This window comes from Geotrypetes seraphini, chromosome 1 (assembly GCF_902459505.1).
Source record: "Geotrypetes seraphini chromosome 1, aGeoSer1.1, whole genome shotgun sequence".
NCBI lineage: Eukaryota > Metazoa > Chordata > Amphibia > Gymnophiona > Dermophiidae > Geotrypetes > Geotrypetes seraphini.
The window spans coordinates 164,542,779-164,570,119 of record NC_047084.1 but is presented as its reverse complement, the minus strand read 5'-3'; the positions used below and the strand labels follow the sequence as shown (position 1 = coordinate 164,570,119).

Here is a 27,341-nt window from a genome sequence, read left to right as displayed (position 1 = left end):
TTTGCTACTATATTACATAACACTGGTCAACAAAAAAAAAGTTTTTCATTGCTACTGAGAACTAAGAAGTGTTTTTAGTTAATTTAATGATGCTGATTACAGATCTGTAATTGAAATTCAGCTAGCATGTCAGGTTTCTGAGATACTCGTTACTGATTTTTTAAAAAGTTTGCTCTTCAACCTCTCCCTTAGTACAGGCAGCGTCCCGTTGGACTGGAGGACGGCTAACGTCATTCCACTCCACAAGAAAGGCTCAAAGATGGAGACAGCAAACTACAGACCAGTGAGTCTAACATCGATAGTGAGCAAACTAATGGAAACTCTAATCAAACACCAATTAGATAAGATCCTGGATGAGGAGAATCTACGGGATCCCCGACAACATGGATTTACTAAGGGGAGATCCTGCCAATCCAACCTGATCAGCTTCTTTGACTGGGTAACGGGGAAGCTGGATATTGGGGAGTCCCTGGACATCGTGTACCTGGACTTTAGCAAAGCATTCGATAGCGTACCACACCGCAGGTTACTGAGCAAGATGAGTTCTATAGGATTAGGTAACACATTGACTAAATGGGTTGGGAGCTGGCTTGGAGGTAGGCTCCAAAGGGTGGTGGTGAACGGAACCCCCTCCGAAATGACGGAGGTGATTAGTGGAGTACCACAGGGCTCAGTCTTGGGCCCAATCCTATTCAACATCTTTATAAGAGACTTGGCAGAAGGGCTTCGAGGTAAAATAACATTATTCGCCGATGACGCCAAACTGAGTAATGTAGTGGGCAAATGCACAACAGACGAAGATTCAGTGCCCGACAACATGATGCACGACCTACTCCTACTGGAGCGATGGTCTAGGACATGGCAACTCAATTTCAATGCCAAAAAATGCAAAGTTATGCACCTGGGCAGCCAGAATCCATGCAAGTCTTATACCCTTAATGGCGAGATCCTAGCAAAAACGGTAGCAGAACGAGACTTGGGGGTAATCGTCAGTGAGGACATGAAGTCTGTCAATCAAGTGGAGCAGGCTTCGTCCAAGGCAAGACAAATCATGGGCTGCATACGAAGGGGTTTCGTCAGTCGTAAGTCGGAAGTCATTATGCCATTGTATAGATCCATGGTGAGGCCCCACCTGGAATACTGTGTGCAATTCTGGAGGCCGCATTATCACAAGGATGTGCTGAGACTGGAGTCGGTGCAAAGAATGGCCACCCGGATGGTCTCGGGACTCAAGGATCTACCATACGAAAAACGGCTTGACAAATTACAGCTATACTCGCTCGAGGAGCGCAGAGAGAGGGGGGACATGATCGAGACGTTCAAGTATCTTACGGGCCGCATCGAGGCGGAGGAAGATATCTTCTTTTTCAAGGGTCCCACGACAACAAGAGGGCATCCGTTGAAAATCAGGGGTGGGAAACTACGAGGTGACACCAGGAAATTCTTTTTCACTGAAAGAGTGGTTGATCGCTGGAATAGTCTTCCACTACAGGTGATTGAGGCCAGCAGCGTGCCTGATTTTAAGGCCAAATGGGATCGGCACATGGGATCTATTCACAGGGCAAAGGTAGGGGAGGGACATTAAGGTGGGCAGACTAGATGGGCCGTGGGCCCTTATCTGCCGTCTATTTCTATGTTTCTATGTTTCTATGTAATTGCGAGTATGAACTGTGTCTCAAACTTGTGTTAAGGAATTTACTCTGGAAACAAACATGAAGACAATAAGGAGACATGTTACAGCAATATATTTATGCCTCTCTTAACGCACACAAAAGTGACATCAGCATGTTCAGAAATGTTTGAGACACTTGCTTTTACACTTGAACTGTACATTTGTCTCTCTTTGCAAGAACCAACAATAGTCTCCCATCATACTGGGATTGAACTTTCCCTGGTATCTGCTTTCCATCACCTTGATATTTTGATGAAATCTTTCCCCGTGCTCATCGCTGACATCACCAAGATTGGGTGGGAAGAAGTCGAGGTGAGAATCTAAGAAGTGCATTTTAAGTGACAATTCTGGCATCCATTAGCTGATATGCTGTTAGCATGTTCTCTACAAGCTCACCATTATTCTCTGATCTGTGACAGATTTTCTCACGATGTACTAACGGCAGGTGCTTCATCTACCAGGTACAGATTCATCTCGGTTTGGCCAGTTTGCGCCTGTAGTGGTTGTCATCATCATGACTGTTCCAAAGACACAAGAAGCACATGTATTTGGTGTACCCCAGCTGCAGATCCAGGAGTGACAACTTTGAGATTACCAGAGTTTCCATTGGCGATCTGCATAGCATGTGAGTTTTAAAAGTGCCTCCATCGCCTCGTATGTTTCCTTCAACCTAACTACATGAGCAACAGAACAGATGGTTTCTGGTTTTCTATTTTGTAAAAGTACCGCTTTAAGGCTTTCTTTGCTTAAATCAATGCATAGTCTCCACTCATCAGAAACATGTTCATATTCCAGTTCACGCATGAGACCATTAATATCAGTACAGAAACAAATGTTTCCTGCCATTTGGTAAAAGGAAGCCAGGATGGTGTGACGATCACGGAAAAAATTCTGCTTTCTCCTTTGACAGTGACAAGTCTCTAACCAGATCATTAAGAACTTCTTGAGTTAGCAGGTGAGGTTGGTTTTCATTCATTTCAGGTTCATACAACTCCTCCACAGCAGCAAAGGCACATTCTTCATCTGAACTTTCGGCACATTGTACTACAGATGTGGAAGGAAAAATTGGAACTGGATTCTCCGAGTCATGAGGAACGGGTTTAATTGCCGACGGACAATCAGGATACACCATTGTGAATCCAGCAATTTTGTCATTTTTGTCTGAGTGATGATTTGTTGGTTCATGCCACACCATGGGTACAGCAAAAGGCATCTTCTTCCGTTTCCCATTCAGCCACTGTGTTAATCCGGAATAGCAGAGTGCAGAACACATAAGGTGCCCACGCTTTATCTTGGTCACCAATTTTACAGCCAAAATAATGCTTGTATGCACATTGAAGTCTGCTGGACAGATTCTTTCGCTGATTTTGTGCAATAAATTGTCCGCAGACATAACAGAAATTATCAGGATGGTTAACACAACCTCATCTATTCATAATAAATTATATCTTAGACAAAAACAAACAAAATATAAAAATTCACAGGTAGAAAAAGCAGCACAATCACATTTTTAGTATAAACTTTCAAATTACTAGTATAGTGATCAATGAACTGTCTTAAAATGCAATATTGTATTACAGAAACAGTAAAATACCAACGCTTCACGGTAGTGTTATTGACAAAAATGATATAAACACAAACTGACACATAACTTAAAAACAGGATGTGATAGACAAAAATCGTTTTCAGATTTAGAGAGTCAGCATGTGGCCCTTGTTAATGTACAGGTGACAGAACTCCAGTAGCAAAATTCTTGTTGACCAGTGTATAATCGTCTTTCTTTTCTTAGGGACCCTTTTACAAAGCCACAGTAGTGAGCCCAGGTACATGTGACCTGGATTGATCACCATGAAGATGGGATAGTGGGCTAGATGGACCATTGGGCCGACTCATTAAGGCTATTCTTATGTTCTTAAATGTGATGCAGCCCATACACTAGGACAGCTGTGCCCAAATGGTCGATCGTGATCAACCAGTAAATCGCAAAGGCAACACGAGTCGATTGCGTTGCCTTTGCGATTTTTTTTCTCCCTGCTGCTTTCCTGAGCCAGGCCTGGCGCATACAAGCACCGACTCACAAGACTTCACCTCTGACATCAATTCTGACATCTGAGAGGAAGTTCTGGGCCAGCCAATCGCTGCCTGGCTGGCCTGGAATTTCCTGCCCGACGTTAGAATTGAAGTCGGAGGTGAAGTCTTGTGGGCCCAGCACTTGTATGCGCCAGGCCTGGCTCGGGGAAGCAGCAGGGAGAAATCAGCGTGGTGGCTTGGAGGTGGGGGTGGGGAAAGAATCGGAGAAGTGGAGCAATCAGCGCAATGGCTTGGGTGGGGGGGCAGGGGGAGAGAGAAAGAAAGGCAGAAATAAATAAATATTGGCTTTACAGAAGAAAGAAGTGCAACCAGAGACTTATGAAATCACCAGACAAAAAGGTAGGAAAAATGATTTTATTTTCAATTTAGTGATCAAAATGTGTCCATTTTCAGAATTTATATCTGCTGTCCATTTTTTGCACTATGGCCCCCTTTTACTAAACCGTGATAGTAGTTTTTAGCGCAAGGCGCCTATGAGCATCAGGAGCTACGAAGGGCATTCAGCACAGCTCCCTGCGCTAAAAAGCTATGTGGTTTAGTAAAAGGGGAGGGGATATATTTGTCTATTTTTGTATAGTTGTTACTGAGGTGACATTGTTACCGAGGGCATATTTTAAAGTCATCTGCCTTGACCTCTGGAAAAAAAAACCAAATGCAAATGATAATTAACATTTTCTCTGCATTCAGTGTGCTTTATGTTTTTTTTTATATTTTATTGTTGGTAGATCATTTTGACTTTGTCATTTTAAAAGTAGGTTGCAAGCCAAAAAAAAGTGTGGGCACCCCTGCACTAGGACTTGCTACAACAGCTTTGTAAAATGGGTCCTTAGCTTTTAGCCTGTAAGGTAGCTTGACCTGCCTGCCAGAAAATCATTGATACTATGCCTAAAAACAGTTACTGGCAGCCATCATATAACATTTACAACTCACATAATTCGGTCTATCCAACATTATATAAAACAATAATAACTATCAAACTATGCCTCTGGTCTGTTCCTATCTAGGCCACACCTCCTCCTCCCCCCCCCCAACAGCGCTAGCGTTTTTAGCGCTAGTCACAGTGATAAGAGCTCCGAAACTCATAGAATTCCTGAGGTTTGGGCTGTTACTGCCGCGGCCGGCGCTATGGTTTCTCCTTTACAAAGCCGCACCGGTCCCGGTAGTAACAGCTCTGACGCTCGAAAGAATTCTATGAGCGTCAGCGCTGTTGATAGCGCGGCCAGCTTTATAAAGGAGGGAGTTATTCTTATTCCAGTTTCTTCGCTTCTTTGCCTCAGACCATTTCCTGATAGCTTATACTTTCTATTGGAATTAAAAAAAGCAGCATATTTCTAGCACATGATAAAAACAGCAGCATTTCAATTAGTACTAAGGATGGAAGCTGGTAAGTTTCAGTTCTAGTATTAGTTTACAAACATTTTATATTTTTTTTCCCAAATAATAAGTTCTCATTGTTATAAGCCTCAAAAGTAGCGTCAATAAACTGAGACACATTAAGTCAGTCCAATAAAAAAAAATATAACCAGCATTTGAGTTAGTTCATCGACCTGTTGAAGATAATATCAAAATCAAAACTCTCAACTAAAATGTTAAAATATTGGTAGCATTTATAAGGGCCCTCTAGTTCTGTGGGTGCTGGAGTACTTGAGCAAACTCTTCACTGTGTCCAGGGAGGTGTACTATCCATTCAATTTATCACCCTCCCCTCTCTCCCCCCCCCCCCCCCCCCCCCACACACACACTCACTCGTTTTGGAAAGTTGCCTCCTACGGTAGTATTTATGCTTACACTAGCAACAACTGTCATATTCAATCAATTTTTGCAATGAAATAACATTCTAAATCAACCAACTTCCAAAAGTATGGTGCACATCTATTAAATGTATTCTAATTTTGTCCAGAAAGGGCTTTTCTGCTTGTCGGTAAAAAAAGGTACGTGTTTTCAAATTAGTTCTCTTAGTAACAATAAATAACTTGAAAAGAAATCATTGTAACATAAAAAAAGGAAAGCAAAACGAATGCTTGATGGTGTGGGCCTGTGCGGTACTGTGACGTCACACGAGGGTTCTGCTACACTCTTTTGCAGCATGCGGCCTAAATAGCCTCTCTACGTTCACCAACCCGACGACTTCATGGGAATAACCCTACCAGTACCAGACGTCACCCACTCGTTTTTGAATATTGCTTTACGCCGCCCCTGCCGCAGCCGTGCGAGAGGCCCCGATTCAAGGGGCGAGGACGGCGAAGCAGTTACAACGCTAAAACCTAGGACGTCTGGTCAACAGGCGTTATCTTCTAGCTAGATTATAAACGAAGAACACCAAAATGTAAACAAAACAAAAAATGACTATTAAATTACTTAAGCTTTCGATCGCTTCCTATGCAGTCAGTTGTCTAGTGAATAAAGGATCCGTCATCGTGTTTCTATGTCAGACGATGACGGTTATGCTACGGTTACTCGCAGCTTGTACGCACGGTTCCTAACCGACTCCTCCTCCACCTATTGCTTCGCTCAAGTTTTGCAATTGTTTGTAAACGTCTCACCCGTTAGAGACAAGGCAGAGTACAAAAATTGTGAGGAAGCACTGAGTAGCCTCCCTCTCCTGCGCTGTCCTCGTGCTTCACAAGCTGCGCAGGGCCTTTTCCAACAAAACGTTACAAATCACTGAACAGCAAAGCGCGGCAACCGACTTTTTCTTGCACGCGATTCTTGAGAGGCGCCAATGAGGCGACTTTCACATGCTCGACGTAACCCAACAGACAAACCGTTAACCAACCAAAATCTCCCTCTTCGAGAAGAGGGCGGGGAGAGTTATGAGGCATGTTCTGACCGTCGGGCACTTCAAAATCGTCTGGTTTAGAATACCCTTGGGGTTAGGTTTTGCTGAGAGAAAGGGGGGATTTCTTGGCGTGTCTGTAGAAGAGCTGCTAAACTTCCTAAGTACGAATGAAATTTTGACCAGTTCTGGTTTTTTACATTCATTTGGGATTTGTAGCTCTTGATTCTACCCATCGAAATCAGTACTGCGGGTCAACATCAGAAATCCAGGACTAGATTATGATGTCCTCATGGAATTGAAACGAGTAGAGCAATGGCACTCTATCAAATGAGGGAGATTTGGGACTTTATGCCCAGGTAATTAAGGAGTTTATTTAAAAAAGAGAGAGAGAGAAACATCCAAAATGTGGCATAATGGAGCAGATGGGTGCTTTTCTTGAAACTGATTTTGTAGACGGTTTTCTATGCTGTTTGTCTGCTATGCATCTAAATTTCAAGAGGGCGATGTTGGAGGAGTGGTTTGGGATGAACTAGGATTTGGATGTTTTTCTGCAATAATGGAGCATTGTAGAATACATCCAGGGCACAATTTGGACATTTGAGGCTAGACCCATCTTAATAATGAATAAGTGCCAAAAAGGTGCCCAAACTGACCAGAGGGAGGGAAGAAAGCATGACACCCTCTCCCCTCCCCCGCCCACCAAAGATGTTGATGAAACATTACATACTTGGAATAGCCTGATGGGTGGTATAGTGAACTACAGAGATAGGGACTCAGGCCCATAGCCCATTCTAACTGCTACACTTATGGAGGAATATATGACCTTCCAAAACCCATCCAAATCCCACTGTTATATATATGTGATACCTGCAGGTATAAAAGGACTATTGGTGTGGTGTATAGTTGGGTCCAGTAGGTTTTGGGTGGGTTTTGGAAGGTGAGCCATGTACCTGGGCCTTTTTATGTGACGTTCACTGCAGTGCCCCACTGCTCTGTTGGGATGTCTGTGTGGCCATTCTACTAAAAACACTGGCTTGTTTTTGTTTGTGTGGTGTTCTTTTGGTCTTTTTTTTTAATGGTTCAAAAAGATCAATGCACTGCACAAACACATCTGAGAAATGGCCATTTTCGAAACAGAAAGATGGGCGTTTCCTGTTTTGAAAATGATCGTGTTTCTCCACTGGATTTTTGTGGGTATTCTGTAAAACATCTAAACTTGGACTTAGCCGTCATATCAAAAATGACCCAACGTGTACATTTTTAAGTTGGTTCTGCTATCAATTAGTGAGAGTCTTAATGAGGCTAGAGAAGGTCCAGTTTTGTGCATGAGTTGATCAGCATTCTTCATATATGGAAGGCTACCTACACAGCACAATGATTTAGGATGGGATAAAATTTTAGATCTGTCATAGAAATCTGAAAGATTTTTGCTGATACAAAGAATTCATATGTATTGTAGGTGATTACTAAAACAGAGGTCCAACAGCTCTGAAGAAGTGGCTATATTTCCATGAAATCTTAGTGTTCGTGGGAATGGGAGGGACCCATATTTAAGTTTAGATTTATGATTTTGTGGTTAAGTCCACCCTTGTGTTTGAGCTCATTCCATAGGTGAAAGTTTCTTATGCCAATGATGTCTATGAGGTAGAACTAAAGTATACAGTAGTTCACCTGAGATCTTTCATGTGGTCAGACGTCTTCAAACAGAGTATAATAAGTTGGGAGAAGTGGATTGTCAGCTGTGATATATGACATTGGATAAATATAACTAAAAATTTGCATAATTTTTTTAATCAATCTTAATAAAGATTTATCTCAGAAAAGAAAAGTGCAGTGTGTCTAAAAGTTTACTGAGGCAATATCTGGCTGTAATCTCCTCCATTTCCTAATATCTGAGCCCTTTTGTGCTTTCTTTTCAGGTGCTATGATGTGTCAAATATTTACCTGTGCATTCCATGACAAGCTTTTTCATCAACATTGTGGTCCCCCAGTGATACACCAAAGCATACGCCAATGATCTGAGTGGTATATTTAGATTCAATACAGATGGTTAGAAACATGGCAGGTAAAGACCAAATGGCTCATCCAGTCTGCCCATCCACAGTAACCATTGTCTCTTCTTCTTTCTAAGAAATCCCACGTGCCTATCCCATGCTTTCTTGAAATCAGACAGTTTTTATCTCCACCACCTCTTCCAGAAGACTGTTCCACGCATCTACCACCCTTTCTGTAAAAAAGTATTTCCTTAGGTTATTCCTGAGCCTATCACCTCTTTCATCCTATGCCCTCTCATTTCAGAGCTTCCCTCATAGCTCCCCTCTCCCGCCTTTCCTCCAAAGTATACATATTGAGATCTTTAAGTCTGTCCCCATACGCCTTATGATGAAGACTACACACCATTTCAGTAGCCTTCCTTTAGACCAGCGATATCGAACCCTTTGCAGGACATTTTGGATTTATAGGTACTTGGAGGGACGCAAAAAAATAGTTAATGTCTTATTAAAGAAATGACAACTTTGCATGAGGTAAGTACCTACAAAGTGGATTATCTGAAATTGTCAGAAGCAATTAAGGAAATATTTATAAATTATAGTTTATAAATCTTTCCTTAATTGCTTCTGATAATTTCAGCTATACACAGATGAAAGCAGTGCGACATGCAGAAAGTGAAAAACTATCAAAGTATCAACTGCAAGAGACAAGATTTCGGACCAACTATTTTGAGACCCTCGATATTATAAAGAATGCTTCTTTATGAAAAACATATGCCTAAGGGCTCCTTTTATCAAGCTGCACTAGTGGTTTAATGCGCGTAATAGCGCGCGCTAAACCGCCGGACACACTAGCCGCTACCGCCTCCTCTTGAGCAGGCAGTAGTTTTTGGCCAGCACAAGAGTTAGCGCGTGATGAAAAGTCACGCGCGTTAACCCCACTAGCACGGCTTGATAAAAGGAGCCCTAAGTGTCCAGTGGTCGCGTCCACAACCACCTTCAGCTCTCACCTTCTCCAGCACTGGACACACGCACAAGATGCACTGCCTCCAATGGTTACCTTATGTTCTGGAACGTTGCCTGCTCACTGCTGTAATCTCACGCGTCTGCGTGATTGTGAGAAATATTACTGAGATGGAGTGGAGAGGACAATCGCGTACAACAGTGAGGCGGGCAATGTTCCAGAACACGACCGCCGGACACTTAAGGCACAAGTTTTCCATAAAGAATCATTCTTTATAATACCAAGGGCCTCAAGATGCGGGCCGCATGTTGCTCCCGGGCCGTGAGTTTGAGACCACTAGACCGACTCCATTCTTTTTATATCTTTTTGAAGGTGCAGTCTCCAGAATTCTAAATGAGGTCTCACCAGAGTCTTATACAGGGGCATCAATACCTCCTTTTCCCTATGGGCCATACCTCTCCCTATGTACCATAGTATCCTTCTAGCTTTCGCCATCAACATTTCAACCTGTTTGGCCACCTTAAGATCATCACATACAATCACACTCAAGTCCCGCTCTTCTGTCATGCACATAAGTTCTTCACCCCCTAAACTGTATTGTTCCCTTGAGTTTTTGCAGCCCAAATGCATGATCTTGCATTTCTTAGCAATAAAATTTAGCTGCCAAATTTCAGACCATTTTTCAAGCTTTGCTAGATCTTTCATATTATTCCCATCAGCTGGAGTGTCTACTCTATTCCATAAAAAATTTCATCAACTTCTGAGATGGTCAGGTGGGGAGGCCTAGACTACTTGACATGGAATGACCCTCCTGCTAGGGTTGCCAGCCTGTAGGTTTTAAGCCAGCCTGTCTGGATTTGCAAAGAACAGGCTGGCTGTCAGCAGACCCTAAAAGCCGTTTTTGTTTTTTGCTGAGGCATTTCACCTCTCTCCCTTCTCCATGCTGCAGCTTTTGATATTCCAGGCCTTCCCCAGCACTATCAGCCAGTTTAAACACATTGTCTTCAGCAGCCTTGAAGCATTCCATTTGCTGTAGTTTACTGTATCTGAGAGTACAGGAAGTTGCAGCAGCGGGAAACTTCCAGGCCGCTGAAGGCAGCATGTTTAAGCTGACTGACGTTGCCAGTGCCAGACTAGAAGATTAAAAGCTACAGCATGCAGGAAGGAGAAGAGAGAGAGGTTTGGATCCCATAAGGGGAGGGAGTGGAGGAAGAGAGAAATGCTGCACTGGCTTGGGAGGACAGAGGGAGAAGGGAGAAAGAGACCAAATCACAGGAGATAAAGGAGATAAAGATACCAACCAGAGAATGGTCTGAAATTTGGAAGCTAAAATTTATTGCTAAGAAATGCAAGATTGGGGGGGCAGAGAGATGGAAGTAAAGGAGAGAGATGCCAGAATACCAGGAGGAGACAGGGAAGGAGAGGAGAAAAAATGCCAGACCACTGGCAGGAGGAAGAGAGGGAAGGGAAGAAGAAAGAGAAGCCAGACACCGGGAGGGGGGTAGAGGAGAGAGACATGCCAGATCATGGGAGGGAGGGTATGGAGGGAGATGCCAGAGTACAGGGAAGGGTGAGATGGAAGGGAAGGAGACAGAAATGCTAAACTGGGGGGGGGGGAGAGATGTCAAACTACAGGAGTTAGGAAAGGAGAGAGATGCCAAACCACAGTGGGTGAGAGAGAAATGCTGATCGCAGGTCGAGAGAGGTGGTGGAGAGTAAAACTGTGACTAAGTTCAAAGAAGCATGAGATGAACACAGAGGATCTAGAATCAGAAAATAATATTAAAAATTGAACTAAAACCAGTACTGGGTAGACTTGCATGGTCTGTGTCTGTATATGGCCATTTGGTGGAGGATGGGCTGGGGAGAGCTTCAATGGCTGGGAGGGTGTAGATGGGCTGGAGTAGGATTTAACGGAGATTTCGGCAGTTGGAACCCAAGCTCAGTACCAGGTAGAGCTTTGGATTCGTGCCCAGAAATAGCTAAGGAGAAAAAATTTTAAAAAATTTAAATTGAATCAGGTTGGGCAGACTGGATGGACCATTCTGGTCTTTATCTGCCGTCATCTACTATGTTAGGACAGGGACACGCAGAAAAGATGCTAGGCACACAGAGGTGTGATGTTGGATATGAGGGGTAGGGATATTAAGATGAAGAACATGTGAGGAGGATAGAGGAAAAAAGATAGGACAGATAAGGGATGCAGAGGGAATAAGGGTGTTGGACATAGAGAGAGAAGACATGTGAAATGGAGAGGATACCGTGTAAGAGAATTTGGGGAAAACAGAAAAATAACAAGAGAGAGAAAATGATCATGCAACAAAGGTAAAAAATATCGTATTTTATTCTGAATTTATTAATTGGAATGTGGTCAGCTTTGGCAAATATTATTCTCTGATATCTTGTATTTCAGTTTATATTTATGTACAAGTGCTTGAGATTTCCAGTTCAGTTTTTTGCTTTCATTTACTGCACTAACCCCCCCTTTTACAAAAACGTAGCACGGTTTTTAGTGCCAGCTGTGATAGTAGCATCTCCAAAGTTCATAGAAATTCTATGAGTGTCGGAGCTAGTGCTGCCCAATTTCTGATTCAAATTGATTCACCGATTCACTTCGGGTGAATCGATTCAAATCGATTCGTTATGACAAAAAAACGAACTCAAGCAGGCAGCATATTCTTAACTGATGGGTGACGGCACCGACGGAGCCCCGGTACGGACAATTTTAGAGTGATTGCACTCTAAGAACTTAGAAAGTTCTAGCTAGGCCACACCGCGCATGCGCGAGTGCCTTCCCGCCCGACGGAGGCGCGCGGTCCCCAGTTTCTTCAATTCCGCGGAGCTCAGTAGACGCGTTTTTTTCAACGGCCGTTGGAAAATCTTTTTCTGCCTTCCCGCTCGCGTATTTTTGCTTTTTTTTTTTTTTTATTTCTTTATTCAGTTTTTCTTTTTCTATTTAATTTCTAAAAAAAAAATAATAATTTATTTTTCTTTCTTTTTTCGGGGTCGCCCCGGCGGGGCCTATTGTCATCATAGAAGCCTCCACTTTCGATTTGGCAGAGGCCATGTTTACCTTCATGCCCCCTCAGCCAGGATTCAAAAAGTGCCAACGGTGTGTCGTTGACCGACCCGCACAATTGGTGTTTACAGTGCTTGGGTCCGGATCATAGGGCTTCCACCTGCACCCGTTGCACTACTCTTAAGAAGCGTACCTTAAAAAACAGGCAGCTTCAACAAAAGCTTTTGTTCGGTCCCGAGATGGCTGATCCCTCGGCATCGACACCGACGTCGGCGGCTTCTTAAGCCGGCTAAGAAGCCTTTCTCATTGGAGCGTCTTCCGGTCGCTGTGGCAGAGAGTCCAGTCCTGCCGACCTCGAGGCGCCCCCCGTAAACGCTCCGCCCCTATAGAGGTGAGTGCATCCTCCTCGGCCTCCTCATCCTCTGGGCGTCGAGCGGCACCGCAGGTACCGCAGAAAAAGAAAGCGATACCGGTGCCTTGTACCTTCCAGTTCCGGTCCGGTCTGACCCGCCAGTACCATCCGTGGAGCAGCCGCTATTGTCGGTTTCCACTTTATCGGTACCGGTCCACTCTGCCTCTTCGGCTTCCATGCTGGTGCTATCTGCGGAACCGAGAGGTCAGCATCGTGCGGTTCAAACAGCCGACCCCGCACCGATTTCTGACTCCCGGCACAGACAACCACTGACTTCCCCGGGTACCGCATCCCTCCGTTCTGGGAAATCGTTGCGCAAGACCAGGCACACCAAACCCTCGACGCCAGACTCCCGGGGCCGTACTTCACAAGTCAGAGACCCTGATCTTTGGGATGATTCAGAAGAGCCTTTACTATCTGATGCTGAGCCCTCTTCGCCTGAGGAGGACCCTTTTACACAGGATCCTTCGATCAAACCTGATTCATCTTCCTTCACCTCTTTTTTGAAGGAAATGTGTGAGTCTCTCTCTATTCCTTTGGAGACTGAATCTAAAAAGTCCAAAGCTTTTCTTGAGGCTTTGGATTTTGACCAACCTCCTAAGGAATTTCTAAAATTACCCCTCCATGATATTTTAAGAGAGACTTTCTATAAAAACTTGGAGACACCTTTAACAATTCCCGGTGCTCCCAGGAAATTGGACACTTTATACCGAGTAATTCCCATTCCAGGCTTTGACAAGCCTCAACTCCCGCATGAATCATTACTTGTGGAATCCACTTTGAAAAAGACTGTCTATGCTTCTGTCCCTCCTGGCAGAGAGGGCAAAGCTATGGATAAGTTTGGCAAACACCTCTACCAAAATGCCATGCTTGCCAATCGCTCAGGTAATTATTCTTTTCACTTTTCTTTTTACCTGAAGCATCTTATCCAACAGCTTTCCTCTTTTGAGAAATATCTTCCTGGTAGGAAGCTTGCCTCATTCCGTCACTGCACATCTAGTTTATTGCAACTTCGCAAATTCATGGTGGGTTCCATCTATGACACCTTTGAACTTACATCCAGGGCTACAGCAATGGCGGTTGCTATGAGACGTCTCGCTTGGCTTCGAGTCTCCGAACTCGATGTCAACCACCAGGACCGCCTTGCCAATGCCCCCTGCTTAGGTGATGAGTTGTTTGGCGAATCCATGGATTCTACCACTCAGAAACTTTCTGCGCATGAGACTCGCTGGGACACTCTTCTCAAAACCAAAAAGAAGCCTCCACCCGTCCGGCCCTTTCGCCAACAGTCGTCCTATCAGCGTCGCTATTCTGCTAGACCCTTACCATCTGCTCCTCAGCAGCCAAAACACCAGCGTCCACAGCAACGCCAACAACCTCGTGCACAAGAGCAACAACAGGTGAAACCTCCTCCACCACCGAAGTCCACTCAACCCTTTTGACTCCACTCTCCAGGGCCTAGCCAGTCTCCTTCCATAAACCCTTCTGCCTCAACCCATAGGAGGCCGTCTGTCTTTTTTTCTCAGCCGTTGGGAGATCATCACCTCAGACCAGTGGATGCTCAATATCATTCGCCACGGCTATTCTCTCAACTTCCAGACTCTTCCCACCCAAAGTCCTCCAAAAGAGTCTGCTTCCAACACTCCTCAGTCCTCCCTCCTCCTTCAGGAGGTCCAATCTCTTCTTCTGAACGCCATAGAGGAAGTTCCTCTAGATCAGAGGGGGAAGGGATTCTACCCCTGCTACTTTCTGGTTCCCAAAAGAACCGGGGACCTCAGACTAGATCTCTGAGATCTCAACAAATGCTTGGTCAAGGAAAAGTTCAAAATGCTTTCTCTGGCCACACTTTATCCTCTTCTCACTCAGGGTGACTGGCTGTGCTCCCTCGATCTCAAAGAGACCTACACTCACATCCCAGTCAATCTGGCCTCCAGACAGTATCTCCGCTTCATGATCAATCGCTGTCATTACCAGTACAAAGCGTTACCCTTCGGTCTTGCTTCCTCTCCCAGGGTATTCACAAAGTGTCTCATTGTGGTGGCCGCTTTCCTACGCTCTCACCGTCTTCAAGTCTTTCCTTACCTGGACGACTGGTTAATCAAGGCCCCTTCATCTCAGGAAGTACTTCAAGCCACCAACCAGACCATTCTCTTTCTCCAACTTCTGGGTTTCGAGATCAATCTGCCCAAGTCGCATCTCATTCCCACTCAGCGGCTTCAGTTCATCGGAGCGATCTTAGACACTGTTCTCATGAGGGCGTTTCTTCCACCTAATCGCCTTCAGACCCTTCTTCATCTTTGTCAGCAGGTGTTTTTACAGCTGTCCATCTCTGCAAAACAAATGATGATACTCTTGGGTCACATGGCCGCGACAGTTCATGTCACCCCCTTCACACGTCTTCACCTGCGCACTCCTCAATGGACCCTAGCTACCCAGTGGTCCCAGGCGACGGATCCTTGTTCGCGACACATATCTGTGACATCGTCTCTTCGACAGTCTCTGCAATGGTGGTTGAAATCTTACAATCTCTCCAGAGGTCTTCTGTTCCATCTGCCTCATCATCATCTCGTCATCACCACAGACGCATCCCCATATGCCTGGGGAGCTCACTTGAACGATTTCCAAACCCAAGGTCTTTGGACTGCCCAAGAAAAGAAGCATCACATCAATTTCCTAGAACTCAGAGCGATGTTTTATGCCCTCAAGGCTTTTCAGCATCTCCTCTTTCCTCAAGTTCTACTACTTTGCACAGACAATCAAGTAGCAATGTACTACATCAACAAACAGGGTGGGACGGGCTCTCGCCTGTTGTGTCAGGAGGCCCAAAAGATTTGGTCTTGGGCGACTGCTCGCCAATTGTTCCTGAAAGCTGTCTACATCCAGGGAGAGCAGAATTCCTTAGCAGACAATCTCAGCAGAATTCTCCAACCCACGAATGGACTGTCGATCCCATAACTCTCCAGTCCGTTTTCGCTCAATGGGGCACTCCTCAGGTGGACCTTTTTGCAGCTCCTCACAATCATCAACTGCCCCAATTTTGCTCCAGACTCTACTCCCCTCACCGTCTGGCAGCAGATGCGTTTCTCCTGGATTGGACCAATCTATTCCTTTATGCATTTCCTCCTCTGCCTCTCATGTTGCGGACCTTGTTCAAGCTCAAGAGGGAACAAGCCACCATGATTCTCATCGCTGCAAGGTGGCCCAGGCAACATTGGTTCTCCCTTCTGCTTCAACTCAGTTCCAGGGAGCCCATACTTCTTCCACTGTTTCCTTCTCTGCTTACTCAGCATCAGCAGTCCCTCCTACATCCCAGCCTACAGTCTCTGCACCTGACAGCTTGGTATCTCTCGGGCTGACTTCGGCCCATTCACTTCTTTCTCAGCCTGTCTGTTCTATTCTTGATGCTTCCAGGAAGCTGGCCACTCTTCAATGCTATCAACAGAAGTGGACCCGATTTTCTTCCTGGTGCCTTCTGCATCATCATGATCCAACTTCGCTAGCAGTAGAACTAGTGTTGGATTATCTCCTTTCTTTGTCTAGCTCTGGTCTCAAATCTACTTCTATCAGAGTCTACCTCAGTGCCATTACTGCTTTTCATGAGCCAGTTCACGGAAAACCTCTTACTGCTCATCCTTTGGTTTCCAGATTCATGCGGGGACTTTTCAATGTGAAACCACCTCTCAAGCCCCCTCCTGTGGTCTGGGATCTTAATGTGGTTCTTTCCGCCTTAATGAAGCCTCCTTTTGAACCATTGGCCACAGCTCATTTCAAATTTCTCACTTGGAAAATGGTCTTCCTTATTGCTCTCACCTCTGCCAGGAGGGTCAGTGAATTGCATGCACTAGTTGCTGATCCACCTTTCACAGTCCTTAACCATGACAAGGTGGTTCTGCGTACACATCCAAAGTTCCTCCCTAAGGTTGTGTCTGACTTTCATCTTAGCCAGTCCATTGTCCTGCCTGTATTCTTCCCGAAACCTCATTCTCATCCTGGAGAACAGGCTTTGCATACTTTGGACTGTAAGCGTGCTTTGGCTTACTATTTAGAGCGCACTAAGCCTCACAGATTGTCTCCCCAACTTTTTCTGTCCTTTGATCCAAATAAGTTGGGCCATCCTGTTTCTAAACGTACGTTATCCAATTGGCTTGCTGCTTGCATCTCGTTCTGTTATGCTCAGACCGGACTGCCACTGGAAGGTTCTGTCACGGCCCATAAGGTTAGAGCTATGGCAGCGTCTGTAGCTTTCCTCAGATCAACTCCTATTGAGGAAATCTGCAAGGCTGCTACTTGGTCCTCAGTTCATACTTTCACATCTCATTATTGTCTGGATGCATTCTCCAGACGGGATGGACACTTCGGCCAATCTATTTTACAAAATTTATTTTCCTAATGGCCAACTTTCCCTCCATCCCTCTTTTGTTAGCTTGGAGGTCACCCATTAGTTAAGAATATGCTGCCTGCTTGTCCTGGGATAAAGCACAGTTACTTACCGTAACAGGTGTTATCCAGGAAACAGCAGGCAGATATTCTTACGTCCCACCCACTTCCCCGGGTTGGCTTCTTAGATGGCTTATCCTAACTGGGGACCGTGCGTCTCCGTCGGGCGCGGTGCGGCCTAGCTAGAACTTTCTTAGTTCTTAGAGTGCAATCACTCTAAAATTGTCCGTACCGGGGCTCCGTCGGTGCCATCAGTTAAGAATATCTGCCTGCTGTCCCTGGATAACACCTGTTACGGTAAGTAACTGTGCTATTTGTCGGCTCCCTGAGACCCATTCGGGCTTTCTCTCTGCTGCCGGAGTCCTTCCATCTAATGTAACTTCTGGTTTCGCGAAACTGGAAGTTACATCAGAAGAAAGGACTTCAGCAAAGGGAGCGCTGAGCGGACCTCTGTGTGTGGATCGGCAGCAGCAAGGTGATTGGTTGGCTGGCTCTCTCCTTCCTGGCTGGAAGCATTTCTCCTCTCCCCGGCCGCATCTACCTTTCTTCTTCAGGCAAAAGTGGCAGTAGCGAATGTGATTCCCTACCCTGCCGCTACTCCAGGCGACTTCTCTCCATTCGACTGCCCAAGCGGAAACAGGAAGTTTTCACTGAGGGCGGGCCACAATGGAGAGAACACGCAAGGAGTGGTGGCAGGAGAACTCTGTGGATAGCTAAATCACTACCACCACTGGCAACATCAAAATAAAGGTAGATGGGGGAGAGGGGGATGGACTTGGGGGAGTTGGTGGACCAGAGAGGGAGAGATGAGGAGAAGATGAATGGGAGAGAAGAACTTGGAGGAGGGGGGAAGATGGATGGTGGAGGGGGGAGGTGGACTTGGGATCATGGAGAGGGGAGATGGGGGATGGAAGAAATAATGGATCTAAAAACAGAGGAGAGGGAGAGAGATAGTGGACAATGTGATTTAGGGAGGGCAAGGAACAGAAAGAGCAGTTGGACACAAGGGATGGTGTGGGGGGATAGAGATACTGGATAGGACCGTAGTTGGGAAGAGAAAGGGAAAGTTGGTGGACCCTGGGGTGGTAGGGAAGGAGAGAGAGAGATGCTGGATGAAAGGGTAGTTGAGAAAAGGAGAGATGGTGGATCTGGGGATGGTGCAGCTACGGGAATGGAGACGAAAAAAAGAAAATATGCCAGACCTCCGGGGGAGGGAAGGGAAATGGAAGGGGAAGACAGAGATGGAAGAAGGATGGTTAACACAGAGAAAGAAGAAAATGACAAATGGGCAAGAAACCCTGGTAAGCGAGTTATCAGAAGACGTTTGTCGCAGAGCCTGGGACCAACATGATTTGAATAATAACCAGACAACAAAAAGTAGAAAAATAATTTTATTTTCTGTTTTGTGATTAGAATGCGCCAGATTTGAAATGTGTATCCTGCCAGCGCAGGTAATAGACCGCAAACGTGAGCTAGGATTTAACAGAGAGAGGAAAAGTATTTTTTTGTTGTTTATTTTGTTTATACCACAGCGCCAGTGTGGGTAGGAGAGGGCAAAGGGGGTGGAAAGGGGGAAGAGTCTAAAAAATAAACCCACCAGGATGTTTGAAAAACATCCAATTGGGCAGGAAAATCAAATCGAAAAATTGGTTCAATAGGCTGAATTGAATTGAAAATTTTTTTCCTGAATCAGGCAGCACTAGTTGAGCTGTTACCACCGTGGCCAGCGCTATAAATAGCGCTACAGTTTGGTAAAAGTAGGGGTAAATGAATAGATAGATATAATAAACATCTCTGACACCTGGTGGAAGGAACATAACCAATGGGACACTGTGAAACCAGGGCACAAATTATATTGCAGTGATAGGGTTGATCAAATTGGTAGAGTTGTAGCATTCTACGAGGGTCATTTAATAAATAATACACACTATTTTTTTTTTATTTACATGTTTTATTTTTTTTCAAGTATTTCTTTACAGTCCTTCAATATAGTCTCCCTGATTTGCAATGACTGAGTCCCAACGTCCAGGAAGCTTCATTATTCCATCCAAAACAGCATTTTTGTTCAGTTGCCGAATGGCTCAGGTACCGGCAGAAAAAAGTTCTTCCAGAGATGCAAAATGATGTCCACACATAGGTTGTTTCAACTTTGGAAAAGAGTTGGTCTGGTGGACTCATGTCTGGCTGTAGGGAGCATGAGGTAACACCTCCCAGCCGTATTTGTGTAGTTTTTCAGTGACCAGTGGAGAGCTCCATCTTCCCCACAGCCAAAAGAATTTTGACAATACTGGACCTGATACTTACCAATGAAGAAAGTGTCACAGAGGTCTCGGTGGGCGACACATTGGCCTCCAGTGACCACAACATGGTATGGTTCAATCTCAGGAAAGGTTTCACTAAATCTACCACACTGACCAATGTCCTCAAATTCAAGGACACAAACTTCAAAGAAATGGGAGACTTCGTTCACCAGGCGCTACAAAGCCAAGCAGAAACCGATAACGTGGAAGAAATGTGGTCGACTTTGAAAGCCACCATACAAGAAGCAACAAACCGCTATGTTAAATCAGTAAGTAAACGGCGAAGGAACAATAAGCCACAGTGGTTCTCTGCGGAGATTTCAGACCTCATCAAGGAGAAGAAAAAAGCATTCATCTCTTACAAACAATCAGAGAAACAGGACTCTAGGGAAGTCTATCTGGCCAAGTCAAAAGCCGTCAAAACAGCAGTTAGGGAGGCCAAATTCCGCATGGAGGAGTCTCTAGCGAAGAACATCCAGAAAGGAGATAAATCCTTCTTCAGGTATATCAGTGACAGAAATAAGAACTCAGGCGGGATAGTACGTCTTAGGAAACCAGACGGAGACTATGTAGAAGCGGACTCGGAAAAAGCCCAACTGTTAAATGAATACTTCTGCTCAGTCTTCACCCATGAGGCACCAGGACTCGGCCCTCAGCTACAGACAAGGGTTGACGCAGATGACCCGTTTAGTAATTTTGAGTTTACACCCAGCGGTGTCTACTGCGAGCTGTCAAAGCTTAAGGTTAACAAGGCAATGGGACCTGACAACCTACACCCCAGGGTGCTCAGGGAGTTGTGTGATGTCTTGGCGGAACCGCTATCCGCGCTCTTCAATCTCTCTCTTAGTATGGGTAACGTCCCGTTGGACTGGAAGACGGCTAACGTCATTCCACTCCACAAGAAAGGCTCCAAGATGGAGACAGCAAACTACAGACCGGTGAGTCTCACATCAATAGTGTGCAAACTAATGGAAACTCTAATCAAACACCAATTGGATACGATCCTGAACGAGGAGAATCTACGGGATCCCCGTCAACATGGATTTACTAAGGGGAGATCCTGCCAATCCAACCTGATCAGCTTCTTTGACTGGGTGACGAGGAAGCTGGATGTTGGGGAGTCCCTGGACATCGTAACCTGGACTTCAGTAAAGCATTCGATAGCGTACCACACCGCAGGTTGCTGAGCAAGATGAGTTCTATAGGATTGGGCGACACATTGACGAAATGGGTTGGGAACTGGCTTGGAGATAGGCTTCAGAGGATAGTGGTGAACGGCACCCCCTCCGAAATAACAGAGGTAATCAGTGGAGTGCTGCAGGGCTCGGTCCTGGGCCCGATCCTATTCAACATCTTTATAAGAGACTTGGCAGAAGGGCTGCAAGGTAAAATAACATTATTCGCCGATGACGCCAAATTAAGCAATGTAGTGGGCAAAAGTACAACAGACATAAATTCAATGTCCGACAACATGATGCACGACCTACTCCTACTGGAGCGCTGGTCTAGGTCCTGGCAACTCAGCTTCAATGCCAAAAAATGCAAAGTCATGCACCTGGGCAGCCAAAATCCATGCAAGACTTACACCCTTAATGGCGAGATCCTAACAAGAACTGAAGCAGAACGAGACTTAGGGATGATCGTCAGTGAGAACATGAAGACTGCCAATCAAGTGGAGCAAGCTTCATCCAAGGCAAGGCAAATCATAGGTTGCATACGCAGGAGTTTCGTCAGCCGTTAAGCCTGAAGTCATTATGCCATTGTGTAGATCCATGGTGAGGCCCCACCTGGAATACTGTGTGCAATTCTGGAGGCCGCATTACCGTAAGGATGTGCTGAGACTAGAGTCGGTCCAGAGAATGGCCACCCAGATGGTCTCGGGACTCAAGGATCTCCCGTACGAGGAATGGCTGGATAAGTTGCAGCTGTACTCACTCGAGGAACGCAGAGAGAGGGGTGACATGATCAAGACATTCAAGTATCTCACGGGACGCATTGAGGTGGAAGAAGATATCTTCTTTTTCAAGGGTCCCGCGGCAACAAGGGGGCATCCGTGGAAAATCAGGGGCGGGAAACTGCACGGGGACACCAGGAAATTCTTTTTGCACTGAAAGGGTGGTTGATCGATGGAATAATCTTCCACTTCAGGTGATTGGGGCCAGCAGCGTGCCTGATTTTAAGGCCAAATGGGATAGACACGTGGGATCTATTCACAGAGAAAGGTAGGGGAGGGTCATTGGGATGGGCAGACTAGATGGGCCGTGGCCCTTATCTGCCATCTATTTCTATGTTTCTAACCTCATTCAAAAGTCAAACAAATGATGATTTTTGCTTATAATCATGAAGGCATCATCATTACAGACAAAGTTCCACGTGGAAGAAGTGTCACAGCAGTGTATTATCGTGATTTTTTTGCAAAGAATGCGCATAAAATGCACAAAACCCAACCTCAGTTGCTCTTGGCTGGGCCACTCATTCTTCACGACAACGCCCGGCTGCACATAGTGAATGTCGTCATTGAAAAACTACGCAAATACGGCTGGGAGGTGTTACCTCATGCTCCCTACAGTCCAGACATGAGTCCACCAGACTTTGACCTTTTTCCAAAGTTGAAACAACCTATGCGTAGACATCATTTTGCATCTCTGGAAGAGCTTTATTCCGAGCCATTCAGCAACTGAACAAAAACGGTGTCTTGGATGGAATAATGAAGCTTCCCGGACGTTGGGACTCAGGCATTGCAAAGCAGGGAGACTGTATTGAAGGATTGTAAAGAAATACTTGGGGAAAAAAAATAAAACATGTAAATAAAAAAAATAGTGTGCATTATGTATGAAATGACCCTTGTATGTTAAGGAGGGCCTTGAATAGACCAAAAATTCTGTGGGAACCAAAACACACCTTTGAATCCCTATGGATAGAAATTCCATGTGTAAAGGAGAAAAGAAGAGTGATCCGCCTGACCAGGATGAACAGACAGATGCTGAAATGTTAGAAATTAGGGAGGCAACAAACTGGGTAACAATGATAATGGGTGATTTCAATTACTCCGATATTGACTGGGTAAATGTGACATGAGGGAATGCTAGGTAAAATTTGATGAAATCAAAGACTGCTTTATGGAGCAGCTGGTTCAGAAACTAACAAAAGGCAAAGCAATTCTAGACCTAGTTCTTAATGGAGCGAATGAATTGGTTGCAGGAAGTAATGGTGCTGGGGCTACTTGATAACAGTGATCATATAACATGATCAGATTTGATATAATCTCTGGAGTAAGTACACACAGGAAGTCCAACACAATAACATGAAACTTTAAAAAAGGAGTAGATCTAGATCTATCTCAGGCTGCTAGTTATAGGGCTCCTTTTATCAAGGCGCGCTACGGGGGTTAGTGCGTCAGACATTTCATCACGCGCTAACCCCCGCGGCAGCCTAAAATCCTAACGCCTCGTCAATGGAGGCATTAGGTACTAGCGCGGCAGGCGGTTTAACGCGCGTTATTCCGCACGTTAAACTGCTACCGCGCCTTTGTAAAAGGACCCCATAGTCTGTAGCAAGCATACCTTTTATGCCAAATTTAATAGAATTTGTTCATAGTTGTCTCCCAGCTAAAAGATTATATTATGCATTGGAACCTGCTATTACCCTCTGAACATGGATTTAGAAACTCTCACAGCACAGAAACATACTTGATTGACCTGGTAACTAGGGTAATATCAGCTCTAAGTAAGGGTCAAAATTGTTATTATTACAATTCAATTAGAGAATGACACGGTGGCGGTTCACCCGCGGCCACCGCATTTTAGCCGCGGGTCACCTGCCGAAAACGGGGAAGAAAACTAGCAGTCGCTGCGGCGACGGGGAATGGTCTTGTCCCCGCAGTGAGGCATGAAGGATCGCACGGTCCCCGCAGCTCACACCCGCCTGCCCAATCGATTCTAGTGTTTAGCCAGCCCTCTCCCTTCTCCTCACCTTAGTTTGTAGATTTTCTTTTTCGGCGACCCGCACGCTATCAGAGAGCCGCGCACCCGCTGCTGCTCAGTTTCGATCTTCTGCTCTGACGCAACCGGAAACAGGAAGTTGCAGCAGAGCAGAAGATTGAACACTGAGCAGCCGCGCGTGCGCGGCTCTTTGGGAAAGCGTGCAGGTCGCCGAAAAAGAAAACCTATAAACTAAGGTGAGGAGAAGGGAGAGAGCTGGCTAAACACTAGGATCGATTGGGCAGGCAGGTAGTGGCTGCGGGGACCGTGCGATCGCTAGTGTTCCCGGCTCAAATTGGAAGGAGGGAGTGAAAGGGAAAAGGATTCTGGGCCAAAGGGATGAAGTCGGAAAGAAAAACCCACAGCAGGAAAGAAAGGGAAGGACTGGCAGGTGAGCCAGATGCTAGAAGCAGGGGGGGGGGAAGAAAGAGGGAAAAAAGCTAGATGGGGTTGAAAAGAAGAGACACACTGGTATGGAAGAGGAAGATAGGGGAAATCTGGACACAGGAAGGTAACAGAAAGAGGGGAAATTATGTGCATGGGGCATAGGGACAGAGACATAAAGGGGACATGCCATGGGGATGGTATATGGACACAGGGGGGGCAATGACAGATACATAGGGGAGATATTAGAAATGGAGAAAATAGGAGCACAGAAGCGAGATGGTTTGTGGGGATGGGACAGGGACCGAGCTTGCAGGCTCCAGTGGCTTGCACAAATTACATTGTAACGTGCCATGAAAATAAGAGGAAGGAAGGTAGATAGGCCACGCGAGAGGAGCTGAAGGGTAGTAGAAAGGAACAGATGGTAAAGGAGGAAGGGAAGGGTGGTGGTGGAAAGGAATAGAACAGACATTGAAGGAGGGTGGAGAGGAACAGACCCCCAAGGGAAATGTGGAAGACAGAGTGGGAAGAAGACAGATGCCAGACTATGCGGGAGCGGAGGGAAGAAGATGGGTGCTAGACCAATTGGGGGGGGGTTAAGGGAGAGGCACAGTAACAGCAAATGGAAGACGCAGAGAGAAGACACACAGTGGATGGAAGGAATTCAATGAGAAGATGTGGAAAGCAGAAACCAGACAACAAAGGTAGAAAAAAAAATTATATTTATTTATTTATTTTTTGCTTTAGGATAAAATAGTATATTAGTTGTGTTGATAAAAATTTATAAACAAAGCCCTGCCAGCTGAACATCTCTTTCTCTAGTTCAGCAGCAGGAACTTTGATTTATAAGAAAGGAATAAGCTAAATATTACAGTACTAAGGCTTATATGGATGCAGCGGGGACGGTGACGGGGCGGTGAATGGGATGGCAGTGGCGGTGACGGGGCGGTGAAAGGGATGGCGGTGACGGTGACGGGGCGGTGAAGGGAACGGCGGTGACGGGGCGGTGCAGAGGATGGTGGGCCGGTGACGGGGACAGATTTTTTCCCCGTGTCATTCTCTAAATTCAATATCTCAGCTGCATTGAAAATATGCTTACCACTTCTTCGCTGTGGAGTATGATAGGCATTTGTCTCTGAAGAGCAGATTCTGTATAGGACACCAGTCTCAACAGCTGCCTAAGCAGCTGCTGAGACTCGCACATCAGCATCCTTTACAGTATTGTATCTGCCCTAATGGACAGATGTCTAACCCTGCCTAACTAGCCCGATTCTCTAACTGGTGCCCATGTCACAGGCACTGGTTAGAGAATCGCGTTGCCAGCATCTGATTGTGGCAAAGGACTCCCCCTGCTGCAATCAGCTGAGCAACCGTGGCAGGGATCCCCTTCCTCAACATCAGTCAGCAGGAAGGATGCCCACTCCCTCCTGCTCTCAAACTCCCGAGCCATCCCGCAACCATGCCCACTCACTCCTGCCCCCAAACGCCTCTCCGAGAAGTCCCCCAGCAGGAGGATGCTCACTTCATAGGAGAGGCCTTAGGCACCTGGGCTAACCGGAGTCTTAGGCCACTCCCAGTGTATCCCAGAATGCACTGGGAAGGAGGCCTAAGACTCCGGTTAGCCCAGGTGCCTAAGGCCCTATGGGAGGGGCCTTAGGCATTTGAGCCAGTCAGAGTCATAGGCCCCTGCCTGGTGTATCCCAGAATGCACTGGGAAGGGGAAGGCCCACCATTTTGGAGTGGCAGGCCTTCCAGTCGGAGGGTGTGAGCATCCCTCCAACTGGACTTTCTTTGTACAGGTATGGGGGATGGATGGTAGAGGGGGAGGGGGGTTGTTGGGGTAGACTTAGGGTGTCGGGGAGGGTTATGCTTTAGGGGGGTTCTGGGGAGGTGTTGGCAGTTCCAGGGGAGTGTTGGCGGGAAGGAGTGGGCATCCTTGCCAGGGGACTTCTCGGAGGGCAGGCAGGAGTGGGTATCCTTTCTGCCCCACTGCTGTAGGAGGGGTTCGGTGGCAGGAGGAAGTGAGCATCCTTCCTGCCAGCCGACATCACAGGGAATTTCCTGCAATGGCCATTCAGCTGATCGCCGCAGAGGGATTTCCTTGCTGAGATCAGCTCAGCAGCTGCATCTATTTGAAATGTAACCATCATTTTGCTGGCCTATATTTCAGGCATCTGTCACAGCCCTAGGGAGATGCCTAGGGCTGCTTAAGCTCGCCGAAGGCCACTTTCAGGCAAAACCACGCTCACGCCCAGCCTTGGACGAGCTTAAGTGTCCCGATGCATCTACCTTAACTGCGACAAACACCTACAGTGTAAGCGCCTGCCTTGAGGGTTGGTTTTTTTTTTTTAGAAAATGTGTGTCCTGATTTGCTAGTTAGACAGCGGTAGTACCGCCTATAATTGGGATGCATTTTATAGAATTTTCCCCTATGTTTGTATAATACATTTCTGGATTTCTTTTGGAGTTTTCTTCTGCAGGAATAGGAACTTCTTGACAGCTTGGAGTTCCAGACTTGAAAATTCCACACTTTTCATTGATATGGGTCAATCAATAATCTGAAACAATGTCAAAACATAGTATTATGATTTTGTAAATTGGCACTTTGCAAAATAAAATACAGTAAACCCTCGATTATCTAGACCTCATTTTTCCAGATTTCGGATTTAATGGACAAAATATTCGGCATCGGGCACTTCCGAGAATTGAACTTTGGGCATGCGCACTGTCAGAAAATACACAAGCCTCTAAAACAGAAAGATCTGTTTCCAGCAGCAAATTGGCTATATATCATTTTGCAGCCGCTTGGAAAGCGGTAAAGTGTGAAACAATAGTGAACGGATGGAATAAACTATTAAATGACATCGAGAGCGAGTTACAGTTCCATGGATTTGAAGTGGAAGATTTTTACACAATGATGAAAAATGCTGGCGAAAATAATACAACAGAAGAAGCTCTATTAGAATGGCTGGAAGAAGATGAGGGTGATCCTGGGTATCAAATAATGTCAGAGAGTGAGATAGCTCAAGAAGTTATGAACCAAAAACTGACAGATGACGAGAATGATGAAGAAGAGCCCACAACAAAAAATAATGAAAATGAGTCAAGTTAGAAGTCATCTTGATGACTTGGTTTTGTTTATCGACTCGTCATTGGACCCTGAGTTGCAGCAATATTATTTGCATTTTGCAATTTTAGAGAAATTATAATTAATAATCAATGTTCCAAAAGGCAAGTGACGTTAGAAACAGCTTTTCAGTCAATACGAGAAAAAACACCCCAACTTGACTCATTGTCAACTGCAATACAGTA

General features: G+C 45.6%; 2 protein-coding genes across 4 annotated transcripts in view; one reads left to right on the top strand and one right to left on the bottom strand.

Annotated features, from left to right (window-relative positions):
• Positions 1-6,489, bottom strand: part of RBM46 (RNA binding motif protein 46) — a 144,609-nt gene extending 138,120 nt beyond the window's left edge. For 2 of the 3 annotated variants that reach the window (XM_033936296.1, XM_033937180.1), the window contains exon 1: positions 6,307-6,488. The gene's annotated coding sequence lies outside the window, so the exon portion shown is untranslated. Of the gene's footprint in view, positions 1-6,306 lie in introns of all 3 variants that reach the window. The other variant, XM_033937983.1, reaches the window with a different exon arrangement.
• On the top strand, positions 6,490-27,194 carry LOC117357775 (jerky protein homolog-like). The gene is made up of 3 exons (XM_033939280.1): positions 6,490-6,898; positions 8,462-8,607; positions 26,687-27,194. The coding sequence occupies exons 2-3, from the start codon at positions 8,589-8,591 to the stop codon at positions 27,139-27,141; spliced, it is 474 nt and encodes a 157-aa protein (XP_033795171.1). The 5' UTR covers positions 6,490-6,898; positions 8,462-8,588; the 3' UTR covers positions 27,142-27,194.
• Positions 27,195-27,341: the final 147 nt, after the last annotated feature.